Consider the following 27,779-nt stretch of genomic DNA (forward strand, 5'->3'; position numbering starts at 1 on the left):
GTGTACGGTACTGCCAGTGTGTCCCTTTGACCTGTAGATTTGTCTACAATAAATGCATTATGCAACCCAGCTGCACTAAACTTGGACTTTAGGTAAAACTTTAAAAGTTATGCTGTAACCATTGAACATATGAATGGGATGTATTGGTAGCCGGTATCAAGAGAATTAGGGTCGCTATTGCATGTTTACACTTGGAACCATTTATAAAGCTAGATGAGAGAAAACCATAATCTGTCTGCATATGTCAAGAAAGGTTTTCTGTTATATTTTGGCACATTGGTTATCTTTCTTTTCAGACAAGATTTTGAAATGATTATTACCGTGTAGAATTCTGGTACTTTAAGAAACTATTTTGGTTTTGATTGTACTTACACTATTTTAAAAAAAAAAAGTCATCATATTTTGTCATTCATCACATCAGACTAATGGGCCAGGGTTATTAAAAAAATAATTCCAATGCTATTATTGTTAAATGGCAAAATCAGATTTTAGTGATCTCAATTTAAAGAAACATTTCATACATTTGGTGAAACTTGCAGCGGTTAAGAGAAGAACGATTTTCTTGTAAATGCGAAGATCTTGAATAAAGAAGTTTGGCACAGGATATGTAGCCTTTAATCTTTCAGCTGGGAGTTGGGTATATGGAATAGGGGGAGCAGGTGATTTTTAGATACCTGTTCGGGTAAAAATTGGATGAGAAGACTGTTCCACTGGAAGCTTCTATGCAGGCCATCTTAGATTTGTCATTGAATTACTTTTGTTATAATGAATAAACAGGTCATTTGGGATTTGGGCGTGCAGTCAGGACGTCCATTTGAAGGTCTTCATATAAAAGTTGCTTGTTTGATTTTAATAGAAGTTCTGAAAAATGAATGAATAAGAGGTTCAGTTCTGAAATTGAATCATCTTTTTCATTTTTGTATTGGATTTCTTTGTTCAGCTTAAGTCGTGACAGTGATGTTTGTCATTATCACATACGGGCCTAATTCCCAAAGCTTTTATCTGAGTGTTTATCACAGATTATGCTACAAGTTGATTTTTATCTACTTATTATCATGTGAACTTCTTGCAAGCTTTGTTTCAAATAGCTCATAGGTTAGCGTTATCAGTTTTGTATAACTTTTCTTTCCATGTTCTTTTCTGGAAGCATTGCCCCCTTAACTGGTTAAGTTTCATGAATCTGAATGGGATTGATTAACTATCTTCCAATTTACCATGGCTTTTTTTTCTTGGTTGCTAGTATACTTCCTAAATGGCACATGGCCCCTCTTACAGACTCTTTGACTTCCCCAGGGCAACAGTTTAAAACAACCAAGCACTTGTGTATTGCACAGAGGAGAGAAATACGGAAATTAGGCACTCACCGTGGACGGATGCAATGTTGTACTGGAAATCAAACTGATTCTCTGCCTAGTTTTTAATTAAAACCACTATGGTAATTCAAAAAGGGCATTTTGGGCCTAAGGGGGTTGCCCATGCCCTTTTAAAGAGCTTAACTGCTTGCTATAGTTTATTTCCATCCTGGCAGATGCAGGCTTCTGTTAACTGGAGTAGTGTATGTATGGGTGTATGTATATCTGTACCCATTGTGTGTGAATTTGTGCACACGTGGATATTTACATGGACTTGTGAACTAAATTTTTCAAGATTATTGAAGTAGTCAGAGATCATTGCAATATGTTACGCTTTAGCCAATGCTATTAACTGAACTATTGGGATAGCTTGAAGTAACTTTAATCTCCTGCACCAGTCTTAAAAACATTTCGATGTCTTTCTAAATTCTTCTTGTCTTCCTTTGTAGAGTCTGTGCGTCAAGTTATTTCTTCTTTAGAGCCTCATTCAGTTCTTTGCCGCTGACCTTCACAAATTCTGTAGTACAAGTACGAAACAAAGGTGTCAGCCGTGTTTCTTAATGTCATAACTAACCTCATCCCTTATTATTCTGAAAAGGGAAAGTTGTGGTATCTGTAGTTGAGTCTCTGTAGTTTACGGTGCTGGTGTTTCCTTGGGTGATAAGACTGCAAAGAAAACTACATGTATGCTTCTGGGTGAAGGAGGCGAACCTTTTTGAGGAGGTAATTGCTGTACCTTTTCTTGACCTTTAAAATATGCTTTCTCTTGATGTAACTTCAACTGAAATTTGTATTTGTTTGAAGTTGACAAAGATAAAGATGTTTAGGAGTAATTTCCTTGTAAGAAAATACAAATAGTGCCATTTACCACCGTGAGAAACTGGTATAACTAGATATTGCGTGATCAGGAGTGTAGAGTTTTAAAAAGGCTTTATGAAGCATTTTACCTTAATACTGATCTTTGAACTTGAAGTCATGGCATAAAGTTTAACATGAGCGACAGCAACATCCTGACCAATTATCCAAATTATCCAGACATCCCAAAATGTTCAGAACACAGCACACAGAGTCTGTGGATTAAGAGGTTAACTCCTGGAACATCAAAAGAAGTGCATGATAATAAAAACAAATAGTACAAAAATTTGAGGTAACTTCCTTGCTTAATTAATTAGGTAGACCAGGTGGAAGCGAAGAGGCCAGAGCTGGTGCTCAGAACGTCTATAAAGCTGAGCAACATGACAGCACAATGGAGGAGGAACAAAGATTTTTTTAATATACTTCTATCCTGTGTCACAGTTTGAAATTGTCCTGGTTTATGTCCCTTTTGGCAAACTTACATAAAAGTGACCCTGTACTGTATTTTATGACCAGATGACTTTTTTCCCAGTGGCTAATTTGTATCAGACCCCCAATCTTAAAGAGACACAGAAATGAGTAGGAAGTCCAAGCCGGTTTGTCTCAATGAGCTTTCATTGCATGCTTTCATTATTTTTGCTCGTTTTTGCCACTGATCATCCATAAATTGTTGGAAATGAGTGATTAAGGAAGTGCTGCTTAGTGTTAGTGGCACATGCACATTCTTGGTATGTTTTTTGTGGGTGAGAGGAAATCGCGTACTGCACAAACAAAAAGGAAAACTCCTGCTGGGAACCTTTCAAGGAAATTTAACTTGCATAATGTTTTGATCTTGGTGTTTATTACAGAAAATAAGAGTAATATTTCACCAGCTATTGTTATGTGTCAGCTAGTCTCTCCATCTGCTTGCCTTCCCTTGATATCTCTTCCCGAATTCTCATTGAGTTTATTTTTAATAAAAACCACCACTTAAACATGTAGCAATTTATTCATACGGCTAAGGCAGGTGAGATGGGCCAGTGCTCAGAACAGTTTATTGTGTAGTGCTTGCTACTGTATAAAACTTGGCTATTGTGACTGCCAAAGTCCTGCCTGTGTTAGCAGTTGCAGCTTAGCCCTTGCAAGTAAAACCTGGTACGTGGGTTCTGTCCCAAATACCGAAATACGGAGATTTCTGCTCTTAAACGCTCCCTTCCTCTTTTTCTCTAGAGCACTACTTTTAAGAAGGTGCGTTGTAAATAAAATTATATATTTGGGGAGGGAGTGAAATGTTGGAGCTCTGCAAAAGTACAGTTATGAGTGTTTTTAGAGAAACAGCTTTATTTTTGCTGTAAAGATAGGCTGTAATTTGCTGAGTAGCCATGGTGTGTACATCTTCCATCTCCAGTGTTCAAGTTGATAGATACATTTGTCTTTGCAATTGATAAACATATTTTCCTAGTCATGTTAATGAGACTAAATAGTAAGACTGAACTCTGCTTAAATTTCAAATGTATCATGTTGCAGTGCATAGCATTTTCAAGCTTTGGGAAAGTAAACATCACAAATGTAGATAAGTAAAGCTGCCTCTTCCCTTTCTTGGTGGATGTGGAAATTCTAATTACCATGCTTTTCTACTTAAAATAAACTATCTTCTTGTGCTCTACATTTAGTTAAACCAGAGTCCTATAGATACACACAGCAAAACTAGTGAGTATATTTTTTTGCCACGTGATGAAACCAATAGAAGAAATCTGTTCACAGGTAGTTTTGAACTATTTGCTTTTAGAAACTGCTTTGCTAATCTCAGCAAGTATTTCATAGAAAGCAATTGTTCCTATAATATAATCCTGGGGAAGTTTGCTTGGAAAATCTTTCTAATATGAGATTACCTTGAATTAAACAGTCAGTTTTCTGCATTTGTCCTGCTTTTTTTCTGTGAAAGCAATCTGGAGAAAGCAAGAGACTTGAACCTTGTTTGGAAACAGCATTTGACTTCATGTTTTATGCTTGCTTGTACCTCCAGTGGCAATAGCCATGGGCCACTGTGGGTAATGGCTCACCAAATAGTCTTGAGGTACCCTGTTGACAGTGTATGTTTATTTGGTATTAGCTCTTATTTATTTGTCTATAAAATCATTCAGCATGAACTGAAACTTTAGTGCTCTGATCTCCATGAAATGTTTACTAGTATGTAACTGAATTATTGTACGTTATATTGCAGCCCATTTGCTCATTCCATTAGTAATACCAGAGACAAAAGTTGTTTAATCAGTCACATCAAAGGCAGCTGTTTGGTTTTATATTTTTGACATAAGCTAACATCTTAGTTCAGATATGAAGTCTAGTTCTTTAAACCAGAGTCATTTAAAATGACACCACCTAATATTTATTAGACGTTTTTTGTTGTTGTTTAGAAGCAAATCCTGATTATTTTGCGGTTCTGATTTGGCAAGTAGCTTGATCAGGGCTTCTCCTCCCTTATAAAAGCATACTTAACTGACAGTCATACAAACTCGTAACGTAATCTGTAAGATGCAAGGTGGATAGTTAAGGAGTATATTTAATGGTAAATTTTGCATTGAAAATAATAAAGTTTAAATCTTCATATGCTTGCTGCTTTCACTGAGGTCTGAGAAACAACTTGTGCACGGCTGAACTTGGTGTTTTTATCGTTTGTGATGTAGAGGCGAGTTAGGCACATCTAATACTGAATGCAAGAAGAACTTTTGAAATATCTGGGAGCGGAAGATGAGGAAGCCTGCTCTACTTGTCAGCATGTCACATTGACAAGTGTCTACACTAGACTGCCTGAAAACATGCTAAAATTATAGTATTACACCGCTAGGTCCTTTATTTTCAGTTCTGCAGAGGAAAAGAGAATTTCTTACCTTAAGCATATATTTCATGAAATTAGTCTGAAGAGACTTATGTGAGTGCATGGACTGCTTTTGGGGAGCTGTGATTGGAATATATAACTATACTGGGAATTAGTAGGAGAGGAGAACAGCTTTGTGTATAAAAGTAAAGCAGGGATCTCTTCTGTCCTTTCAGAATGAGTGCAACTGTGGCAAGATAAAGACAGTAAGAACCTGAAAATTGCTCTGTATATAGGTCAAGAAGAAGTTGGGGATGTTTGTTATATTCATTTTTGTATTTCAAAACCTAGACTTCCACATCTGTAATTTTGCATAGTGTCTGTATTTGGACATTTAAGAACAAAGTACAAGACAGCATTTCTGTACAAGACAGCAACTTCTGGGTAAATAACATGCATTCTTTGGCTATTGAGAAAGAACAGCTTAGTGTGAACTTGCTTTTTGTACATATAAAACCACATGAAATGTTTTATATAAAACATCCTGCTTAACTCCACTGGGGACTTCATAAGCAAAATTTGACCTTTTTATGCTACCATAAGGAGATCTATGGTTTGCTGAATATATATAACAGTTTGTATCTGAGGACAGCTGAGGGGGGAAATAAGTGGATATTGGTTGTCTCACACATTGGATCAAGATGTGATGAGATGTGATCTGTGCTCCGTTTCATTGAAGTAGTTAAATGTCAGTTGGTTGCTTCCATAAATTAGAATGTACTTCTTTTAAAGATGCCTCAGAGCAACTTACAGAAAATAAGGTAACAGGAGATAAACTAAAGGTGTAGTTTATTCGGCATAGCTTTTCAGCAGTACCTGCCTTACTGTGACTTCATAGCTGAGCAACGGTTCTGCCTTTCTGCAGTAGTTTATGGGGTTAAGATTATAATTACTTTTTGAACAGTTCTTCAAAGCAGATAGAAAAGGAAAATGTCAGGTTAATGTATGGTCTTGCAACATTTTCATGTGTTTCAGTGATAAAAATCCGTACAATAACAGAATGAAACAAAGCCTGTTAGTAATATTGGGATAAAAATACTGTGCAAAAAAAATCCCAAACAAGCTTAGAGTTATTTCAAAATGCAGATTCCTGACCATTAGTTTGCTAGCATACTGTAAGAAATTGTATTAGATGACTCCTGCATGAGGAGGTAGTCATCTGTGAAACTAATTAGGCTCTAGAAGCTAGCACTGGAGCATTAGTTATTCCACCTCGCCTGAGCCAGGAACGAAAAGCATTGCTGAACTCTTGTGCTTTCCCCACTCCTACATCGTTTTGAACTTGTACAGTTCAGCTGCTACAAAGTTCTGCTGTATTTAGCATGCTTATATTTTGTGGAATTTCCATAATTCTTCGCTAAAAGCTTTAACAGGTAGCTGCAGCCCTGCAAATGGAGTAAACTGTGAATCTGTGGTGCTCTCTTAGTGAATGCATCTATTGTTTGTTGTTTTATTTTTTACAGTTACAATTTTTATTTGAGTTTATTCTAACTTAAGGAGTTCTGTATGAGTGAAAACACGCATCCTAAGTACTTCTGTTTGTAAAGGATACAGATGGTAGAGCTACCAATACTGTGCTGGGAGCTCTTCATTTTAGACTGATGTGAATTGAAGCCGGAGGTTCTAGAAATGACGTAGTCCCATGGGAGTTACATTTTATTCCTGTTATTGGACTTTTCATGCAGCAAAGCATTTAAGTTGGAATTGAAATCTTTTGAAATGACTGAGGCAGTGTAGATGCTCTCTTTTAAGGCAGAAATGAATAATTTTATTTCTTTTTAATTTCAGAGTCCGTAGACGCTTTTGTGGTACTGATAGCTATATAACTAAAAATCCTGAGATGTATTTCTTGTTCGTTTTTTAAAATTCTCAGTTTATAATAAAATTTATATGATTATTTAATTTAAATAGAAACTTGCATCCTTCTTCGAGAAGGAAGGGAGGAGGTATTTAAATGCAAGATGCCTAAAATGACTGTGATTCAGGAGATCTGGAAGAGCCTTCTTTCAGTCAATGGAAAAAGGCAGGTGTCTAAGCATTAAGCATGTCTGAGTTAAAGGCTTGAAGAAGGCAATGAGTTTGTCTCTCATCCTTGACCTCTTTCATGTTTCTTATTTGTTTTGGTGCAGCTTTTTTTGAACAGTTTCCCAGTTTATTAAAAGGAACTTGTAGCAGTCTGGTGCTCTCTTCCTCATCTTATTTACCCATGCCAGGGATACCAGAGATTGACACCAAAAAAACTTAAGGTTTCTCTTTATTTTAGAACTTCAGCAGTGATCTGTGTTCTACGTGTCATTTGCTTCTGAGAACTGATCTTTATGGTTTCTTTCCACCAGAAACACTATCACAAATTCCAAGTCTTTCTTTACACTTTTAGGTTACTTATTTTAATCCTCTGCCAAGCTATAAAGAAGATGGAAAATATCTATTTTTCTTCCTATCATTCCAGTCTAGCAGGAAAGAATCTTTCTCATCCAAAAGTAAGTGATTGTAGGGAGGCTCACACTGTCAGAAATCCCACAGCTCCCATGTTGTTGTTGCAGGTGGCTTCGAAAAGTCTAGGAAACTTTGTAGGCGGAGGGAGTGGAGCACCTAAGAGCTAACTAGCAAGGGCTGAGCTAGCTAATGGAACAACAGAGGAAACTTGGGGGGGAAAGGGGATACTGATGGGATAGCCATAATTTCATTATATACGTGTCCTTTCACTTCTTCCTGCTTTTCTCCCCCAAACATTTGGGTTTTATGCTTTTACTATTGTATCAGTAGAAGATGTGCGTTTCTCCTTTTTAATAAGAGCTTTGTGACATACCCCCCTTTTTTTGTGTTTAACAGCTTTTGCACATGAGGGAAGAGCAGGCTGTAACATACGACAACTGCAGGCTGTAATTATTTTCTTCTACCTAGTAGATATTTGCTTTTTCTCTGGTATCCTGTCTAGCTTTTACTAGATTTTAAGAGACTGGTATGTCTTAAAATTTTGAAGGACTTTTTTCCGAGGATGTTATTTCTATGTTAAATGTGCAGGAACGGTGCCTTGATGTGGAAGAGTCAGATGTGTGCTCTTTCCTAAAGTAGTTTGAACCTATGCATTTGAAACAACTCCACAGGCAGCAGATGACTCATGTTATCATCCTTACTGGAGTTTGTCTAGTCTTGGATAGTTCAATAGATCCCAGGGGGTAAAAAAAAAAAAAGGTGAGGAAGAATGGTTTTCCATCCTTATAGTTAGGATGTGAATCTGCTGGGAGCTCGTGTTGGTTCTTAGGCTATTTCAGCAAGTTATTTGCATGCAATCACGTCAACAAGAAGACTGGATGGGTATGGAACCCAGAACATACGGTAACACAGTGGTTAGGGCAGCCTTCTGGGGCCCTGGAGAAGAGGGTATAGGTGTCCTTTGGTACTCCAGTGGGTGTGCTGCATTCTGGAGAGATGTCAGCTCTACCAGTCTACTAAACAGACATCTTTTTGGTGACCTCCTGTTACGCAAGTTTAGTCCTTCATTTCCAATTCGGCACATGTAGTTTCTGTACTTCTTGGTTCATGTTTATAGCCAGTACCCCAAGACTTCACTTCTTTTTCCATCAAGATTCTTTAATTTTCATTTTGTTTTTCTCTCTCCAATTCTGTTGTCTTAAATTTTTGGATTTTGTTAATTATACCGTATAACTGTTCTATACAGTAAAATGATTTCAGTTACCTCTTTCACCGAACGATAACCATTGAATGGTAACCGCTGAAATCATTTGGGAAAAGATAACTGGCAGAAATCAGCTGGAACTTGCTGGGAATGTTTTGTGAATATGAAATTGTAAGGTTTGTAATGAATAGAAAATAAATACAAGCTTCAAAATATACTCGCTGTGTTGTGAAAGAGGTGTGTTCATCTTGGTTTTAAAGTGCCTTCAGGCCAGAAAGTTTCAGTGTAAAGGGAAGAGGCAGTGTGGAGGAGATATGGTCAGCGCTATTTAGTCTTTAATTCTTGCATGGGCATGGAAACTTTTTTGCTGTTGCTTCAATCTGTTGCCTGGATGTATTATTTCTTGATCAAAAATGTTTAGTTTGTTCTGTGAGGGTTCTGAGGCATTCACTGGTTTTTATTCAATAATTTATGTTTGCTAAATATCAGTATGCTGGATTTAGTTTGTGTTTCCTTGATACCTGTTGGAGAATACCTCTTCTTTACTTACGAAGAAATGCATTTTGGCACTATCTTGAATATGTCAGAGCAAAGGTTATTCAAAGTGTAGTTTCTAACTGTAGAAGTGATTAGAGTGCTTTAAGTTATGTCTTTTCTATTGCTCGCAAACTGGGAGAAGAGGGTATCAGGTGCTAAAAAGATAGCAGATTTCAATATATAACATTTCCAATCCGATACCTTCTGTAATTCTGTTTTTTTAGTACTTCTGTTTATTTTTTCCAGATGTTAGCACGCGTGTTTGTTGCAGTCAGTGTCTCACTAAGCAAATCTTAAGATTACTGAGACTCCTTTTTGTCACATGAAAACAATAGGCTTCATGTGTATTTTAAGTGTGTCATGATTGCAGAAATGTTTCCCAGGCTTCCCCAATGGCTCAGGGCATAGTGTAAAAAGTAATGTTTACCTACCTTGCAAGAGGTCAAGATGTCCAAGCAGAACTGTGTTTAAGTTTTCAGCACCATAGAAACATTGTTAGGACTCTTTGTTCTTGTGTGTAACACACTGTAATTTGTACTTCATTGATAATTGCCTTTTTCCTCTGTAAAATTTGCAAACAAATTACGGTGTAGAACTACCCAAAATCCATGTAATGCTATGTATGTGTAATGTAGTTCCAAAAATGTCCATCTTATAGGATCTTACAGGAGGTAGTAGTTTGTTCATCAAAATTACTGTAGCCAAGAAATGTTCCAGTGAAGAAAAGTTTTTACCTGAGGTGGGGCTGTAGTTCTTTGGTTTTACTAGCAGTTTTGGCTTTTATGGAAAGTGAAAATGATGTTTTGGAAGCTCTTCTGCTCATTCATTGGTGTTAAAACACAACTCTTGGTATATATTATCTGTACGAGCATGCTGAGATCTTTATTTTATAAATTAATGCTTAAACTTTTGAAAAATGTGTTCCTAATCACAACTGGAAGATCAAAAATGAGCAAGTAATGTCTCGATTGCTATCATTTATATGATCTTTTCCCAAAATGTAGCAGCTTGTGAGTTGCTGGCACAGGGTTGTGCCATCGCTTGGAAGACAAACCAGTGTGTTCCCTGGCCATATGGTGCATGTTTTATCCTAGCTTTGCAAGAATGACAGTCATCAGAGATGTCCTTTTGAGCTTTTCCAGATTTTGTGTGTGACTTGTAAATAGAGAGGGGAGCACTCAGCAAGTTTCTTGCGCATGCCCTGTCCCTGTGGTTCACTGTGGTCATGAAAGATCCCTGTGCTAATTGCTAGTTAGGCAAAACACCTGAAACCTTTTGGACAATTGGTGCGCAGAGCAAGGTCTTCTCTTGTTACTTATGCTAACTTAATGATGAACTATTTTGGATGATATAAATGTAACAATACAAAATAGTTATAAAACAAATAAACAATCTACTGTCAGCTATCAAGAAACCTCACTTTTCTTTATTAAGAAGCTGTAGGAAACTATGATCAAACACACATTCTCTTATAAAGTAAAACCCAAGCTCTAGGTGTTGTGTAAACACACACAATGTAAAACAGGTCCTAATGTGTTTCAATTGCATAATCATAATCCCATTTATTACAAATTTATTGGGGAATTTTTTTTCTTAATAATTTACGTTTTACCTTTCTTGTATGATATCTGTCATCCCTTTAGAACTGTTGTTGCTATTTGTACTTCAGTGGGCTTTTCAGAAGAATTCACTTTTTAGGCTATATGCTGTTTTTAACACATTTTGGTCATTTATTATCCAGAATGAAGGCTACATGGCAAGGTTCTGAAGATGCCTTTCAGAGTTTAAAAAATAAAATAAAAAAAAAATACAGAACACTTAATTAACCTTTCTTGCTAAAATACGGCATTTCTGGAAACATGAGCCCTTAGGCCCACTGCTACAGGCAGTGTAAGTAGCTCAGGATTAAGCAATCTGTAAAAACTTCTGAATGTCTCAGCAATTGATTTTTAAAGAAGCCTGAGAGTCAGACATCTCCAAGGCTTTACAAACCGCAGGATCCTTAGAATGTGTTCTTAGGATAGCTTTTATTTGTCGGCATGCCTTGGAAGCTTCAAATGCTTTTTTTGTTCATCTTTTGGTTTTGTTTTTTTTTTCCCTCGTTAGTGTACACAGAAGATGACAGATATTACTAGGCTTCTGGCAAGTTCCAGGCTGCTGGGATTGATGTTTTGGACATCTTTTCTTTAACAAAATATTTCACTTGGTTAAGTGCTTGCTTTAAAGAACTGGATGAATTTTGAAAATGTGCTGTGAGTAAAAGCATAGGTGAGCTGTTGAGTCTAGACCGGGAAACTTTCTTTGAAGTTGGAAAAAATAAAGGGGTGTGGGGCTAGAGGGTATCATCTGCCAGTCTTTTTTCCCAATTGTCTTAATTCCCCAATTGTCTTAATAAACAGTTTAATCGTAGTATCTATCAGATTATAGTAATTAGTTTCTGAAGTTTTTGTTGACCACATTGTTTTCCATCCTCCGTCCAAAAAAGATTTTTTTGCGTCAAGTTGGCCTCCATGATGCCAAGCTTCTGCTTTCCTGACAACAGGGAACTGTGCAGGTAATTTACCTTCAGAAGCCTGTTTGTTTTGCTTTATGGATGATCTGAAACTTGAGGAAATAGCGAGCTGTTTGATGTGTTTTGATTTCCTGTTCAGCAATTATCAAAGATCATCGTGTGCTTGTAGTGTTGGAAGCAGTGACAGTTGATCTTTTGTCAGATACCTTCATGGAAAAAGATTTTAAAATTGGTCTACCAAAACTAAAATTACTGTCTAGCAAAATAAATGTTATTTTTGTTAAAATTGTGGTTTACAGTTCCTAAAGGATGGTGCTAAGTGGATGAGTCCATGTTAGGAACAATGTTCCTCTCATTTTTGGGCCTACAGAAGAAATTATGCACGAATCGAAGACTAGAGATAGGTTCTCCTTCCCAATACTTCCAGTGCATTCTTTTAACTCATGTTATAGCTGTCCCTTTCCCTTTTGCTTCTGTACTTCACTTCCAGTTCATCTTCCTCCTTTTAACATTTTATATAGCCTTACCTTTTCTCTCCAGATCCCTGCTGTGCAAGACCAACCCCTACAAAAGCGAGGATGCCTTCTGAGCCCCTTCTCTATAATTTCTCCATAATAAATCAGTTCTGTTCACATCATGCTTGTTTTTCGAGATCTTCAGGGAGTGTGTGTTGTTTCATCCATTTCCTTTTTGGGACTTGTGTATCTCAGTTAACTTAGTTTTTCTATTCTTTCTGACTGGCAAATCGTTTTTCATATAGTGTAAAGCCTAAGATTAGAGCTTTTTAGTAAAAGGAATGTATTTTTTCATAGGTCTTCCTACTTCCCTTCTTTCTTTCCCACTCCTCTTTGTGCCCACAAATGGAAGCTGAAGTCACAACAATACACTTAGTATATAGCAGTGAATGTAGGAAATCCACCACCACCTTAACATTTATCTCCGTTCCCCATTTCATTACGTCAAGCACGATTGCATTTTTATGTATCCTGTGTTTTTTCTTTTCAATATCTGATATTTGTAACTGTTAAAAAGACTTGATAAAATCTTTTGTTGTTGCCTCTCCAACTTAACCAGCTTCCCAGCAGCTAACTAGCTAAGAGAAAGCAAAAGATTTGACCTCCTTAAAATGTGGGTGCTAATAGAAGTACTGCAGGGTTTCAAAGTTGCAATAGAACATCTTTCTGAAAAACCTGATACAAAGATGGTTGATTTTTTTAATGTGTACTTTCCTCGTTCCTGCCTACCTGTCAGGACTGTTAGGAAACGAAGACCAGGTGAAGACTTGGACAACTTCATTTTCCTTCTTAAAAACAGCACGCAAAGTTAAAAATATGAACTATTTTCCCATCCTTCTTTCTTGTTATCAGTTTAGCTTCCATGGGAATGTTAAGCAGTGATAAGTGCTCTCCCAGTTTAACAATGGAACTGGAAAAGCCTGAAGTCCAAGATGACTATTGCACCTCCCTCCCTTACGTACCCAGTACTTGCGAGTACATATACATGTGCGTGCACAGCTTGCTTGCAGGTTGCTTCCTTCATTTCTGTGATAAAGGTTTCCATGGTTTCCAGTTGCACACCAACGAGAAATCAAAGGACTTCTCCAACCTGTCACTTGCCAACAAAAACTGACAAATGCAGTCACTTTTTTTGACATTCAGATTTAGCACTGTATGACTTGAGCTTTTCCTTGCTTAGTTGGAATGTTAATTTGAAGTGGTCCTGCATACCTACGCTACGTGTTTCCATATTGTACTCGTTTGTTAACTCTGCACTCTGTCTACATCATCGTATCTGTCTTGAACATGGACAACAAATGCCCTCTTACAAGCCGGTTTGAAATCTCCAGTTTTAGATGCGTTTGCTGCTGTTTTTGAAGATGGCAGACTCTAAACCTCACGTCCCATTTCCCACAAAGAAAAATGGGGAGTAAATAGATTCAAAAAGTGCAACAAGTATTATGTGAGGCAGGAGTGGCAATATGTTCTGTGCCACAAAGATGTGCCATGACATTTTGTTTGTCTACGAAAGCTGAGGAATATAATAGGACTGTGGGAGAGAAGGCAAGTGAAATGACTCAAAGAAGAAATGTTAAGCCAGAATGAAAAAGTCAGTGTGGGGGGGGGTGTCTTTGCTCACAAAATCAAAAAATTCAGCAGTGAATTTCAAGGTTGGTTTGCATAATTTTGCTTTCTTTGAAATAAAAATGAAATGTTACGTGTTTCTTGCTTGTATCTACCTCTTTTTCCTCTGTTCTCAGTCAGTAGTACAGCGTTTGGTCCAGCTCTTAAATTAGTGATGTTACTAATTTTAATGTGCAAACTTTAATTTTTTGAGGAAAATTATGCAAGGAAAAACACCTGAACAAACAAACCTACTGTCAGCAAAAAAAAAAAGTACCAAGTATCTATAGCTCACTTCTCCAGGAATTTTCTGTGTGCGTATGTAAATATAGCACAGTCCTGCAGGCACATAAATGAGTATTTACTGATGTCCTTAAGCATCTTTTCAAAAATAAAAATAAAAAGTCCTGGGCAGTTACCAGGTATTCATTTATGTCTATGACAGAATGTTTCTGTCTACTCACTTCATTAAAGCTTCTCAAAGTATTTTTTTACTGATCATCAATTCTTGAATCTTGTATCTTGTGTTCATAATACAAAAATAAAATCTGCTTTGCACTTGGAGTGAACTGTCAGTTGTGCTTCTCAGTGTGTACATGAGGCTGCAGTACTGTTGATGCATCATGTAAATGTGAAGAGAGGTGTATCTAGTGAGAACAGGAGATTGATCTCATTTTCTGAGGTCAAAAATTAATCAAAGACCTGATCTAGTGGGTGGCATCCCTGCCCGTGGCAGGGGGGTTGGAACTAGATGGTCTTGAAGGTCCCTTCCAACCCAAGTCACTCTAGGATTCAAAGTAGTATGGACAAAATGCTGATGGGAAAGACACATTACGCAGGTAACTTGTTTTTTCTAGAGTTTGTGCCAATAGTCCTTTTGGCCAGAAGGAGTGGTTACCTCTGAGTACTGGCTGTGGTCGTCGCCCTCTCCTGAGTGTGTGTTAGTTGTGTTGTCCTAATCTTGCTCCTCTTCAGAGGACACTTGCAGTAAATATGAAAGAAAGGCATTTATCCGTGGTGTTCATCACAGTATAGTTCTTGCTTTTCTGTTTTGACAATTGTGCTCCTCCATCCACGGGAAGAGAAATCGATGTTCCAGGCTCCACATAAGACAAAATATTTTCCAGGTTTGCCCAGAAGAAGCCATTGCTGTGAAACTTGAGGTCAGAGGCTGACCTATGTGCACGTGGTAGGGAAGTTAGCAGGAGTCCACTTCTTGTGGCTGAGGCTGTCAGAAACCCAGAAGATAGCATCACGTTTTCCTTTGCCAAGGAGAGGATTCGTCGAGCTTTTTGTAAAGCTTGGAGCAGATCTCTCTGCGTGCATGTGTCCTTGGATGTTTTGGGTTTTCTTCTAATCTTGTGACTTTCTTCTGTTCTAAGTGAAGGCTCTGTATCAATGCTCTGTACTGAAAGGAGGACAGATGTAGATAAATGCAGTAGGTTTGACAAGTTTTAGGTACCTCTTAAGTTCAGATTGCTGTTTTAGAGCTGTTTTTAAAATCAGTAAGAACTTCGTAATTTTTTTTGGGGGGGGGGGGAATGGGACTACAACACAAAGATTGGACTGTAATACGTTTGTTTTCTGGTAACCTATTCCTTAAGTTCTAGTATTTAATATATGGCTCTCATCTTCATCTTTCATCTTCAAATAAATATATTTGGCTTAGATGCTTGCCTTCAGAATAACTCATAGAAGACAAAACTAATTTATGAGCACTGTAAGAATTATTTTTAATAACCTCAAAGCAATGTCTTTTTTGTACACAAAATACATTCTAGGAACAAATCCGTATCTTATCCATACTACCTTTAGTTTGAAATCTGGTGTTTGAGAGCCTTTATGGAGTTTGGCTTGATCTGCCCACGTATTCCTTCAGGGGAGTTTTGTGAAGGTCTCTTTGTTTTTTCCTTCGTGCTACCTTCATGCTAGCTGTTTTGTAGAGGACTGATGGCAGAGAGGAATTCGTGTATTATAGGAGATAAACGCACACGGTTAAGATAAATGCACGTGGTTGAGATGTCTAAGATCTTCATTCATTGTTGGATGCTGTGGTTGTGTCAGGAGCCTAATTTTCAGAGGATATGTTGTGTGAAGATTATTACCCTCTTTTGTTAAGCAGTGTGAGAAGGGGTAATGAGAGTGGGTAAAGTAAAGCTCCCTTCTTTGAACTCTAAAGTAGATTTTTTCAAGTAGAATATGCACAGGTTCGGGTGAGCCTGTGTGAGAAACAGGAGATTGGGTTTGTTTGTGGAGACACATAATAACAATAGGAGAAAAAGTTATATGAACAGCAATTCTCTTAAGGGTAAAGCTGTCTAAAGGAAGTGTCCCAACCACACTATTGATTAAAGTTAGAGTTAAAAAAACAGTACTTAAAAGAGACTTCTGGTATTATTTGGTATATTTAGATTTGCAGATGTCACACAGCTATTAGAGTACTTAGAGCATTTGCTCATGGGGAAAAATGTGATTAAAACCTCGTAGACCTGTGATTTGTGTGGCGCAAGGGAGAAGTTGGATTCAGCGTGGCGCATGCAGAGCTGGGAGTTACAGGATGCGGCTGCAGCGGTGTGTGGGCAGGCCAAGCAGGAGCAGTTCTCTGGCCATACGCTTGAGGGCTCTGTAGACTGCGAGGAGCAGAAGCAATTTCAGCTGAAGAATGTATTTTAACTAAATTGGTGCATTGTACCTACGCGGGGTTTAATGCTTGCTGGGCTATTTGGCTATTTGCCATAATTGGCTTTCCATTCCCTTGATTGGAATCATAGATAAAAATTTGCTAATCCACTTTTCTTTGCTGAAAGTATTAGAAAAGTAATCCATCTTTTAAAAATGCTCAGGCAAAATCATATCGTATAAAGAATATTTTATGGAATAATGAGATTAATGAGAACTGTAAGGCATATGCAATTTAAAACATCTTTCTGCCTTTTTAAGGGGAAAAACGCAATCTGGGCATTATAAAGCCATAAGTACTTCCTTTTTTTATGCACATGGAAGGCTGTATTTTAAATGTACATTACATGTTATCCTTTTGTCTATGCGATAAAACATGGGTATATATTTAGGCATAAGGAACTGCTATTTATTTGTATTTTTCTTATGTTTGAAAATATCTGATTCAAAGTTTTTTTGCTGTGTTTTTTTCTCTCCCCTCTTCTGCCCACAGGGGATCAGAGCACGCATTTTGGAAACCCTTGTTATGCTTATACTTCTTGCACTGCTTATCCTTGGAATCGTATGGGTGGCTTCAGCTCTCATAGACAATGATGCTGCCAGTATGGAGTCTCTGTATGGTATGGAATTTAAAAAAACAAAACAAAAAAGCCTTTGTCTTGTTTTAATTATGGAAACGGATTTTTTCAAATAAAAGTACTTTCAGTAAATGCTGTGAGTATTGCACAGGTTGAGAAGTTGTATTAATTTAATACATACCATTTTTTTTCTCTTCAGTAAGCTTATTAAGTCAGTTTCTAGCATGGTGAGACAGTTTTTGCTCCTGTGGATGAGATATTGTGTATCTATATGTTAAAAGCAAATGATTTAAGCAGGATAGGAATAAAAGATGAAGATATTTTTCAAGCTAAAGTGCTAGGAGATCTTGTTGCCTGCATATTTATTAACTGAGTAATTCTTATTTTATACTTCAAAACATAGAAATTCTTCAATCCTGGAGAAGAAAGCTTAGGGAAAGAAGCTAATTCAGTTGTATTTGTGACATAAGTAGTCTATTCATAATGAGCTAAGACTGTGCTTAATGTGTGCTTTGCAGACCTCTGGGAATTCTACCTCCCGTATTTATATTCCTGTATATCACTGATGGGATGCTTGTTACTTCTGTGTAAGTATTTCCCTGATTTTTTTTCCAAAAGATGAATGTTTCTATTTTTTTAAAGATTGAAGAAAACTGTTTTTCATTCTGAAAGTTGAATATGAAAAATTATATATTTTTATAAGTTAAAATCTTAGTATAAACTTGTTACATTTGAATTCTGAAGTTTGTAAACCAGTGCTACGTTATGTTTTCATAGAATACTTAGTTTGTCCTGTGTTTAGTAAACTATCCTTCTCCCTTTTCTAAATAAAAATGTTCCTGTAAAGGCGGAAGTGAGAACACAATACGGCTAACTTTCAGAATCATGGAACTGGTATCTGGCCAGTCCAGAGGTCTGTTACATGGTTTTATACAAAACAAACGCAGTGTTTTTTAAAACAACAACAACAAACTTACTCCAACTGGTTCTAGTCAGAGTTCCCTCATCCCTGTTTAGGGGAATGGAAAAGATGATGGGAGGCTCCAAACTGCACATATAGTGCATGCCGATGTATATGCAGTATATGTATATATATATATGCACAGTGTATATATAGTATATGCACATGCCTCCACTGCCCCCTGAATTATTATTTAAAAAAAAGTGCCGGGGGGGCACAACATCTCCCTTTCTAGATCATGTTTTCACCTGTTCTCTAGTTTTTAAAGGTTTACAGCTAGCATTTATAGGGCTGTCACTATGGATAAAGGATGGAGATTGATAGTTTGAGGCATTTACATAAAACTAACCAGATCAGTCTATGAAAGGTGTTACTGGGAGAACTTGGCTGAGTCTCCTTAGGCTCTCTGTATGTGAAGATTCTTAAATTCACAGTAATGGGGGGGGGGGGGGGGGGGGGGGAGTAAAAAAAAAAAAAAAGTAATTCTGACCATCTCATTCATGAACACCTAGACTCTTTGAGACTGATTCACAACAGTCGCTCAGCCTTCTAATGGGGAACTTGGTGTACAGATTTCCTATGTGTGCCTTGCAGTTGGTTTCAGCAGAGCTGAAAACTCATCATGTGTTCTGGGGCTACTGTGTAGCAGTTCACCCCAGTAATTGGGATCAAGTGCCAATTTTAGAACAGCCATTTGTAACATAGACAACCAAATCACTGAAGTTATATAAAGCCCTCCAAGCTGTTACCCGTGCAGCTGAAAGGGCAGCATACAGCAGTTGGAAAGTGGTGGATGCTGGGTTAGAGCTTCATTAGATCTTCAGTTGGCTTAATTGCTGAAGCAGTGTATTGGGAAGTAGATGATAGGTTTATTGAGGGGGTGACTTCCAGCAGTGTCTGTTCCCTTCTCTCCTTTGCCTGCAGGCTCCCTCTGTAGTCAGGGAAGACTAGCTAAAGGTAGTCTTTATCAATACTTTTGTATTATTCTGTATTTTTCCTGTAATGTGCAGTAGCCATAGTGAAACACTCATTGATAAAAATGAACATAATCCTCACTAAAGTCTTCTGTTTGCTGCTTCTTGTCTTATTTAACAGCACTACTTTATGATCATATAAACTATAAATATATCCTTATCCATGCTGTTACAAATCCCTTCCATCTCCTACATGCTTCAGTATTTGAAGGCTGTTCTCCCTAAACTGTTGATAATAAATTATTAGTGAAAGATCAGTCTCTAATCCTTTCTCCCAACAAGCGTATGTGCACCATACCTGGAAACCATCAAGGCTACTATCAAAAGGGCAATCTGTTACTTCATAAAAAAGAAAGTAGCTTAAAATCTGGTAGCTGAGCCTACTGCCAACTGAAATTACAGTGAACTTTTACAGCAAGGTAGTTTCATGATCTCTTGACCTTACAGCTACACCTGTGCTAGCAGATTAAATGTCGGAAACGTTCACCAGCACTGTGGCCAAGCAGTGCCATTCCATCCACATCCATGGTCCTGCAGTTTCCAGAAGGTGGCTGTGTGCACATGGCCTTGTGATAATGGTTCCTGGACCGTGTGAGCTCCAGAACTACACCTGGGAATTTCTGGGGAAAGTGCTAACTGGCCCAGGGCAAAATCACACCGGGGATAGCTGTAGCAATTTACTTGTGTAGACAATCAAGTCTTAGTGCCCAGGAATGTTTCCTGGCACTGCTGAATGTGCTAATATAGACATAGCCTCTGGTGCCACATGCTTTGAATAAATAATTATGTAAGCAACTGTAAGGTATCTGTTTATATGGTGTTCCCTGATGACAAAAAAAATCAACTATGCTCTTGGAGAGATGCTTGTCTTGTTTGAAATTGAATAATAGCAATAAGTGTTAAAGTTCAGGTTGGAGTTTGAAGCTCTCTGTTCTTTTCAAAACTGTTACCTAGTTTTATGTGGAATGTAACACCAACACTGTACTTGCAAAGAAAAATCAACCTTTGACTTAGAAATCACTGTTTTGTGTAATCTTCCTTCCTCTGCAGTATGCACGCCAGTGGGACTTTCGCGGATGTTTACAGTAATGGGTCAGTTGCTGGTGAAGCCAACAGTAAGTGTTAACACAAATCTGTCCTTGTGTGCCATCGGTTAGACGGTACAGTGGCATTAAAGTGTTTTCTTATAGAACAGTTGTACTTCTACACAATTCTCTCTTTTGTTCATCTGATTTTATATAGTCAATATTTATATACTTGTTTTCAATTTTGTCTTAGAGCACAAAAGTCTGCTTTTTTCAATTTTTTAATAGTGTAGACTTTCTCTGGCTTACCAGGCTGTACAGCCACTATTAGCGTTAATATTAGTTGCCAGTATTGCCTACTTTGTTTTGCAAATGTCTGAAAGGTGTGGTTTTTGCTCCGAGTTTAGGAGTTTAGGGTATAAGACCAAACTAAGGCTGGATGGCAAGAAAAGTACCTAGGGGTGTACTTAAATTAGAGAGATTGGCTTTGCCTGCAGGTAGTTGGCACCTGTAAGAACCTTTAAGCATAGATAATATATTGTAATTGTGCTGAATGTGTGAGGGAATGGAAAGTTTGTACCGTATGCAAATCCCCCAGTGACCTTGGTGTCATGTTTCCTAGTTTGTATTTACTAAAATTCGGGTGTGTTTAGATCTTGCATTCCTTTTCATTAGTCAAGTCAATCCCAAAAATACAAAGAAAATATGTACCACTCTTTTGCTATTTATAAGCTTTAAATTCAAATTGCCTGACAGTAAGGTAGGTAGGCTTCATGTATTTTGCTTTTAACTTCCACTAGCAATTTATATTTGCTTGAAATATTGGCATATGAGTTTAATTTACTCTTTCAAAATCTGCAATTAGTTTTGTTTAAATTAAATAGAACGTGAAGATCAACAGGTTACTTATCTTCTCCCTGCCACAATATAAAATGACCTGAATATAGGTTAGATGTACTGTTGCTCCCCTGTTCCCCAAGTAGCTACTTTAGGCTGAGATTGAATACAAGAGTTTTAGTCTGAAATAAGAACTTAACAGAAAGTTTGATTGCAGCGAAGAAACAGAACTGTAACATAATCGAATAATCTCCTATGGCGTTTTTTTTGTATTGACATTATGAAATTGCAGAATATATATTTAAATATAAAGGTTATTCGAACAAAACAAACTCATGTAGATCAAAAAGGTGACTTTCTGTTGATGCTTAGGTCGTTTTTCTGTTTCCAAATACAGATCCTTGAAGACTTAGATGAGCAGATGTATATCATCACTTTAGAGGAAGAAGCAATTCAGAGGAAGCTCAATGGTATGCTTGTTCAAATACAATAGTTACAGTACAGTAAATATAAATTCTGCTTCAAATACAATATTTCAAGTAGAGTAGTGATGTGTATTGACCTTAATGTTATAATGTCATATAAATATTCTCTCGGAACAGCAGAGTTCAAGATTTTCATATGTAACAATCATTACAAGCTTACATTTGATTACTTACTGTGTACAACATTGAACTGTGTGCACTTTTTTTAACATGTTCATCAGTTCTAATGCTGAGAATATTCTAAGACTGAGAATCCAAACTGAGTAGTTGACCAAACCCACCACCCTTACTGTAAAATAGTTCGGTTTGCTAAATGTTGACTGTATTTTAACCTTGCCTGAAAAGCAGTGAACGTACTCTATTAGGAAGAGGCTCAATGTCCTGAATGATGAGTTTTGTATATTTGGAGGACTTTTTCTGTTTCAATGATGGTATAATGACTTGTTAGCTTAAATTCTAAGTATCAGAGTGGTTGTTCTTTATATTCTAGGAGCTACAGGGTAAATTTAATTGTTGTGCCTCCATTAATGAATAATTACAATGAACGTATTATGTAAGTGTTTTATGCTTTTTGTATCTAGCATTACAATTCAGCAGTTCTTTACAAGATGTTCTTCTTTTGAAGTATTTTAAAAGCAGTATTAAGCTTTAGCTTCTAAGATAAAGAATATTGCAGCATAGAAGATGCCAGTTGTGGAAAACATGTAAATTCTCTCTCTTCAAATCTAGAAATCCTATTGTACAAATTGTCTTCTAAAGTGCTGTTAACTGCATAGGTAAATCATTTATCTACAATTTATACCATTTCTTCTGGTTGGTAAAACAAAGATTATTCATGTCATGACTTTCATCCATTGTTATCTTCTCCGGAATGCGTATGACTTATTTTAGCCTTAATTTTCTTCGTTTCCTGCCTTCCTCTTTTCAGTCATATCTCAGTCTTTCTTCTTTCACTTCTCAATAAGTCTCTGGTAAAAATTGGTCAGACAAAGTATCTTTCATAACAGGAGATCGTGGTCTTTGCTCTAGCATTTAAACTTGGTGGTGGAGTAGTGGCTTCTATGCTAAAATCAGGCATAGTTCTCAGTTTAAAAGCAATGCTCACCTTTGCTATTTTGGAAGCTCTAGGTTTTTTTTATACTGACATGCGTGTGTGCATATATATATGTATGTATATGCATATACACATACAAATATGCAAAAAGGTGCGTGGAGTGAACACCTTTGAAGCTGTAATGGGGTAATTATAATTGTTTTATGTGTTTGATGTTAGCTAGCAACTGTAAAGTATTTGTTACTGAATATTTTCTGTTGTCATGGTGATGGTGCTTATGTATGAGGAAAAGCGATACAGAAAATGGACAAATAGCTATTCAAGTATCTATTGGGCGTAGTGCAAAGTGGCTTCTGCTGTTCAGGTGGAGAATGTAGTTTAGATGATTGTCTATTGTTTTTCTATGTAGGTGTCTATGTTGCAGTTTAATAATATCACTTGTGAGATGGACCTAGTAGAAGTCTATTCATTGGATCTGGATTTAGGATGTGTAGTTAAGGCAGTCACCTGCATCAGCTGAAAGACTGGATTCTTTTTCAGTGGATTGTTAAGAATTTAACATAAGCAGAACTGCAACCTAGCCAAATTCCATAGAGCTCACCATCCCTCTCCTGAGAGGTGAAAGGTGTGGGGCTTCCCTCTTCTTGGAAGAGGGAACTGAGTTCTTCTGTTTCACGTGCTGAGGGAATGACATTGGCACTGCTATCTGAAGGGCTGCTCAAAACCCTCTGGTTTGGTATACAGAGAAAATTAATAGACTTCATTCAGATTTTTATCTGCTTTTTAGCTTAACTTGGAAATAGCATGTAGGTGGAAGGGAATGTTGTATGCACAAAAAGATATTCTGCAAGATTTTTGTGAGTAATTATTTAAGTAATTTTAAGTATGGTTCTCATTTATGTGGCAAGACTGGAGAGCTTCATCCTCTCTGCCAGAAATCAGAAGGACATACAAATTATACCAGAAAAATAAATACCATTTTTGCCAGAACTATGAAGACTCAAGCTTATCCTGTTTACTGATTCTTTTTTAAAATGTGTACAAATACAAATATGTACTAACTACATTAATTAATGTAGTGCTGTGATGTTAGGCGGAATAATTTGATGTTTAACTTACTTACACATTCATGTGTTATGGTGCTATATCAGATATGATATGTTAGGCTACAGACTTCCTATGCAATGGCTGCTGCAACCTTCCTGCAGTAGTTGTAGTGGAAATATATGTGCTTAAGGAAGCCCGCTGGACAACGTAGCAGTGATGTGTTTTGAAATATATACTCCATTTATACGCATAACCAAAGAGTTTGTATTTTATTAGAACTAATGAGGACCAGATCACAACCTTAGGCAATGCTTGGTGATTATCAGTGCCGATTATTTCTCGGTGGGTTAACTGCTATCACGCTCCTAACATTGCCGTGGCCAGTCCCAGTTGATGTTGCCTCAGACAGTGCCTGGACAGAGCAAGGTATTGCCATGAATCGCTGTCCCCACTGAATTGTCTGGGGAAAACCTGTGCTTTTGGAGGAGGGAAAGAGTTTTAGCTTCGTGAGCTGTGCCCTTTATTAATACAGATGTAACTACTGTGGCTGTGGTGCAGTTGATAGAATTTTCTTTAAACCTCCTCATATTTCAACCTAACTCTAACTGGGAAACTGCATGTTTTCTTTGTGGAAACTAAATTTTCTTCCGTCTCAGATGTTTCTAGTGTATAAGTGAAAATCGGAGGAGGAGGGAGGGGGAAGTTTGATCGTGTTATCTACCATAGTATTTTTATCTGTTGAAGAGATACTGGGCTTCGGGAAAATGTTTGTTTCCAGTATATTATATTTCAGTACCCACAGCACTCCTACAGTCAAAGAATAAAGCTGGGACTTTTTTATATTAAAAGAGAAAAGTTGCCTTCAGCTATTAGTTTTCCTGAATCCAAAGAGACGGGTGGGGTAGGATCAAAAATACTTACTTGATCAAAGTTATTGGCTCTGAAGGTATCCTTACCTATGTAAGAAAGATGAAAGGTGTTGTTTTTATTGCACGCTAGTAACAGTGTAATTTTGAACTAATTGGTGTTGAACTGCCAATCACCTAGGGGGAATGCAAATAGATACTCTTACAATTTCCTTTGAGGTACTGAAATCTTATGTCGGGGCTGGAAGAAAAACAGAATAATACCGTTAAATTGACCTTAAATGAGCTGCTTTGTGGCTTTCTTGGAGAATCCCTTCTAACTTTTCATTGCTAGTCCAAACAAGTCTCGTCTACCAATTTGATTTATTGGCTAGACAGCGCTGACATTGAACTTTGTGCATGTTTGAAATAAAGCTAATGGTATAGAGCTTTTAAGAATTTAGCTGCATCCTTTTCAAATACTCTTTTGACTGATCTGAAACTTTGCTTTCCCCTCTCATAAAATATTCTTTTGTATAGCAACCTGTTTGCTACTAGTGTTAAGGAGGAACCACAACAGCACTTAGATATGATTCAGAACGTGTATGGAAGTGTCTCTTTAGGGATCTAATGTGATTTCGTTGACTTTGCTGGAAAGACTCCCATGGATATCAATCTTGAGCTCTGAATTCTTATATCCAAGGGGAAAAAAACGCATATATCTTGAATGAATTTTTTCCCCAGAGACCCCTAAATCAATTATGGAGAAGAAAACGTCAGACGTTAACTTAAGTTTTCTTATTTTAACTGCTTCCATTAAAATTCTTGAGACTGTTTCCACTGAACTCTATAACTGTCCTTTTTATTCACTTCATAGTAATTAGTCATTCCATAAAATAGCTGTTACAGGCTTTTTGTGGAAGGAATGCATCAGCTTATTTTTATAATGATAAAGAGACTTGTTTAAAAACAAAACTTTGTTCTAAAAAAATACACATTTTGATTACTTATTTAAAATACATTGAGAAATGAAATTGATAATCGCTGCAGGTACTTCAATTTAAGTGAATTTTTAGATCTTCCTGGTTAATTCTGGGATTTGAGATGTTTATATATTTGAAGCCACTGTAAATATTACTGCGTATGTTTTATGTCACTGATATGAAAGATAAGTGCAGGCATAACAGAGGAAACTTATATGCAAAAATGTGTGTGAAAGAAGCATGCAATTAAATCCACTCCTCCTCCTCCCCCCCCCCCCCCCCCAGATTTTTTGAAAGATGTGTATGCCTGGTTGAAAATTTGACTGCATTGAAAAATAATATACTCTGAAGTAGAGAGTAAAAGTTTCCAAAAAAAATTCCAAGAAACATATTTGTTTATCTTGGTTTTCATGTAGGACTTCAGTCTGTTGGATGCTGCAAGAATATACATGGGGGCTGGATGGGATGAGCAATTTACCTTGTTATCTTGTACTGAGATTGCTAAGTGGATCAACAGACAACAGAAAATAAGGAAATAATGAGACTGGACCATAAAGTAGTGTTAGCGTGCCAGCAGCCTAAGTGCTATTTAGTTTTTGTAGGCAAATGATCAAGATATGAGATAAAAGCCTGGACAAGACTATTAGTCTCGTAGAAATTTATTAGTGTTTAAAAAAAAAAGTCTGCAACATTGTTATTATGGGTTAGCCTGCAGTCAAAGGCGAGGCCAAGGGTAGGGAATGGCCAACAAGCAGAAGGGTGTCAGTGTAAATCAAGAAAGAAGATAACTTAATAAGTTTGGGGTTATTAAGACCTTGAACTGTCACAGTGTTTTGGCAGAACGAGGTTGGTCTGGAATAGGCAGGAAATATATGAGCACTCTACTTACTATCAGGTGAGACTACTGAGAAATTAAAGGCATGTGAATGAGAGAAAGATGAGTAGAGGGTGTTTCGGATTTAGCCCAGGGAGTGTATTTCCAGGGTGTGATTGCAAAGAGAAAAAACTGAAGTAGAAATAATGAGAGCTGAAAGAGCAGATCTCTCGTCAGCATTTCTGTGTTGTATTGTTGCTTGAATGCTGGGCAGTGTTTGAAGAGGAACTGGAGTAAAGGAGAGAAACCAAAGTGTACCTGTGCTGGAAGGGTTGGCTGGTTGAAAGAGACTTGGAGGTTGAAGGGAAGAGGATGCAGAGGGAAATGGGCTGGGCTCCTTAGTTGTGGTGGAGGGAGAGGAGGAAGAGTTGATGAGCAACTTCTCTGCCTTGCTCGTTTTGTGCCTAGAACTAATATTACAGCTGCCAATTTTCAGCTGGTGTGGAGGAGAGAGTTTGAGGAGTTATCATGTTAACTAAAAGAGTCAAAGAATTCACAGGAACAGGCTGCCCAGGGAGGTTGTGGAGTCTCCTTCTCTGGAGATATCCAAGACCCGTCTGGACGTCTACCTGGGCAACCTGCTCTAGGGAACCTGCTTTGGCAGGGGGGTTGGACCCGATGATCTCTTGAGGTCCCTTCCAACCCCTATGATTCTGTGATTCTGTAATGTGGTCTCGTGGGTGGTTGTGAGGAGGATCCAGCCGTGGTTGTCAGAGGGAGCTCTGCAGGACGGAGAGGCTGACTGAAGCTGGCAAACTGGCTGGTGGCTAAATGAAGGTAAGAGCAGAAGGTATTGCAACGGGCAGGTTAGCAGCACGGAAACAGAGCAGGCTGAGTATAGAAGACTGAGGAAAGGGAAGAGGAGGAACACGCTGAAACTGGAGGTCCAGTCACCAGCTTACTTAGTTTGGAGGAAAAGGTACATTCTCTCATTAAGGTGCTAAATAATAATGCCCTTGAAGGGCATCCAGAGATTCTTTGCATCTTGATATGAGTCATATGGAGACAAAAGAATGACACATTCAAGCCATTCAGTGTCAGCGTGCCACACCATAACCGGTTTTTGAAAAAGTTGAAAAATCTAAATAAAATAAAATAAAAACAAAAACAACAAAAAACCCTGCACTTTAAAGCCATAAATGTTAATGTGTTGTGTCCTAAACATGGATTTTCACAGTATGTCTTCCAGCACTATAGTTAGTCCCATCCAAAACAAAATGTCTTGTGTTTTAAAAGGTACATCTTCCACGGTTGAATACCAGACAGTAGAGTTGGAACAAGAGCTTGAAAAAGTGAAAAGCAAGAAAACAAATCTAGGTAATATATTTTTTTCATACTGTTTCATGAGGATTGCAATTTAATAAATGACCTTAAGATATTATGTTCAGTTTTTAACAGTTGCTTGATTAATCCCAATTGTTTCTAACCAAATATGTACATTCTCAGACCTTTCAAACTATTATAGTTTCTACAAGTGCATCATATGGAATCATTGCCCCTCACCTAACAAACATACTTTAAATAGGGAGTTGGATTTGAATCTTACTTTTAACATAATTTTTGA

At 37.4% G+C, this 27,779-nt stretch overlaps 1 protein-coding gene across 2 annotated transcripts in view; it reads left to right on the forward strand.

Annotated features, from left to right (window-relative positions):
- The window catches only part of LMBR1 (limb development membrane protein 1), a 75,446-nt gene that overhangs the window by 30,222 nt on the left and 17,445 nt on the right, over positions 1-27,779 (forward strand). For both annotated transcript variants that reach the window (XM_083826238.1, XM_083826239.1), the window contains 5 exons: positions 17,046-17,172; positions 17,649-17,717; positions 20,116-20,180; positions 21,325-21,397; positions 27,452-27,532. In XM_083826238.1, coding sequence (XP_083682364.1) covers positions 17,046-17,172; positions 17,649-17,717; positions 20,116-20,180; positions 21,325-21,397; positions 27,452-27,532 — 415 coding nt within the window. The remainder of the gene's footprint in view (positions 1-17,045; positions 17,173-17,648; positions 17,718-20,115; positions 20,181-21,324; positions 21,398-27,451; positions 27,533-27,779) is intronic.

Source organism: Anser anser (genome assembly GCF_964211835.1).
Source record: "Anser anser genome assembly, chromosome: 2".
In the NCBI taxonomy this organism is placed as follows: domain Eukaryota; kingdom Metazoa; phylum Chordata; class Aves; order Anseriformes; family Anatidae; genus Anser; species Anser anser.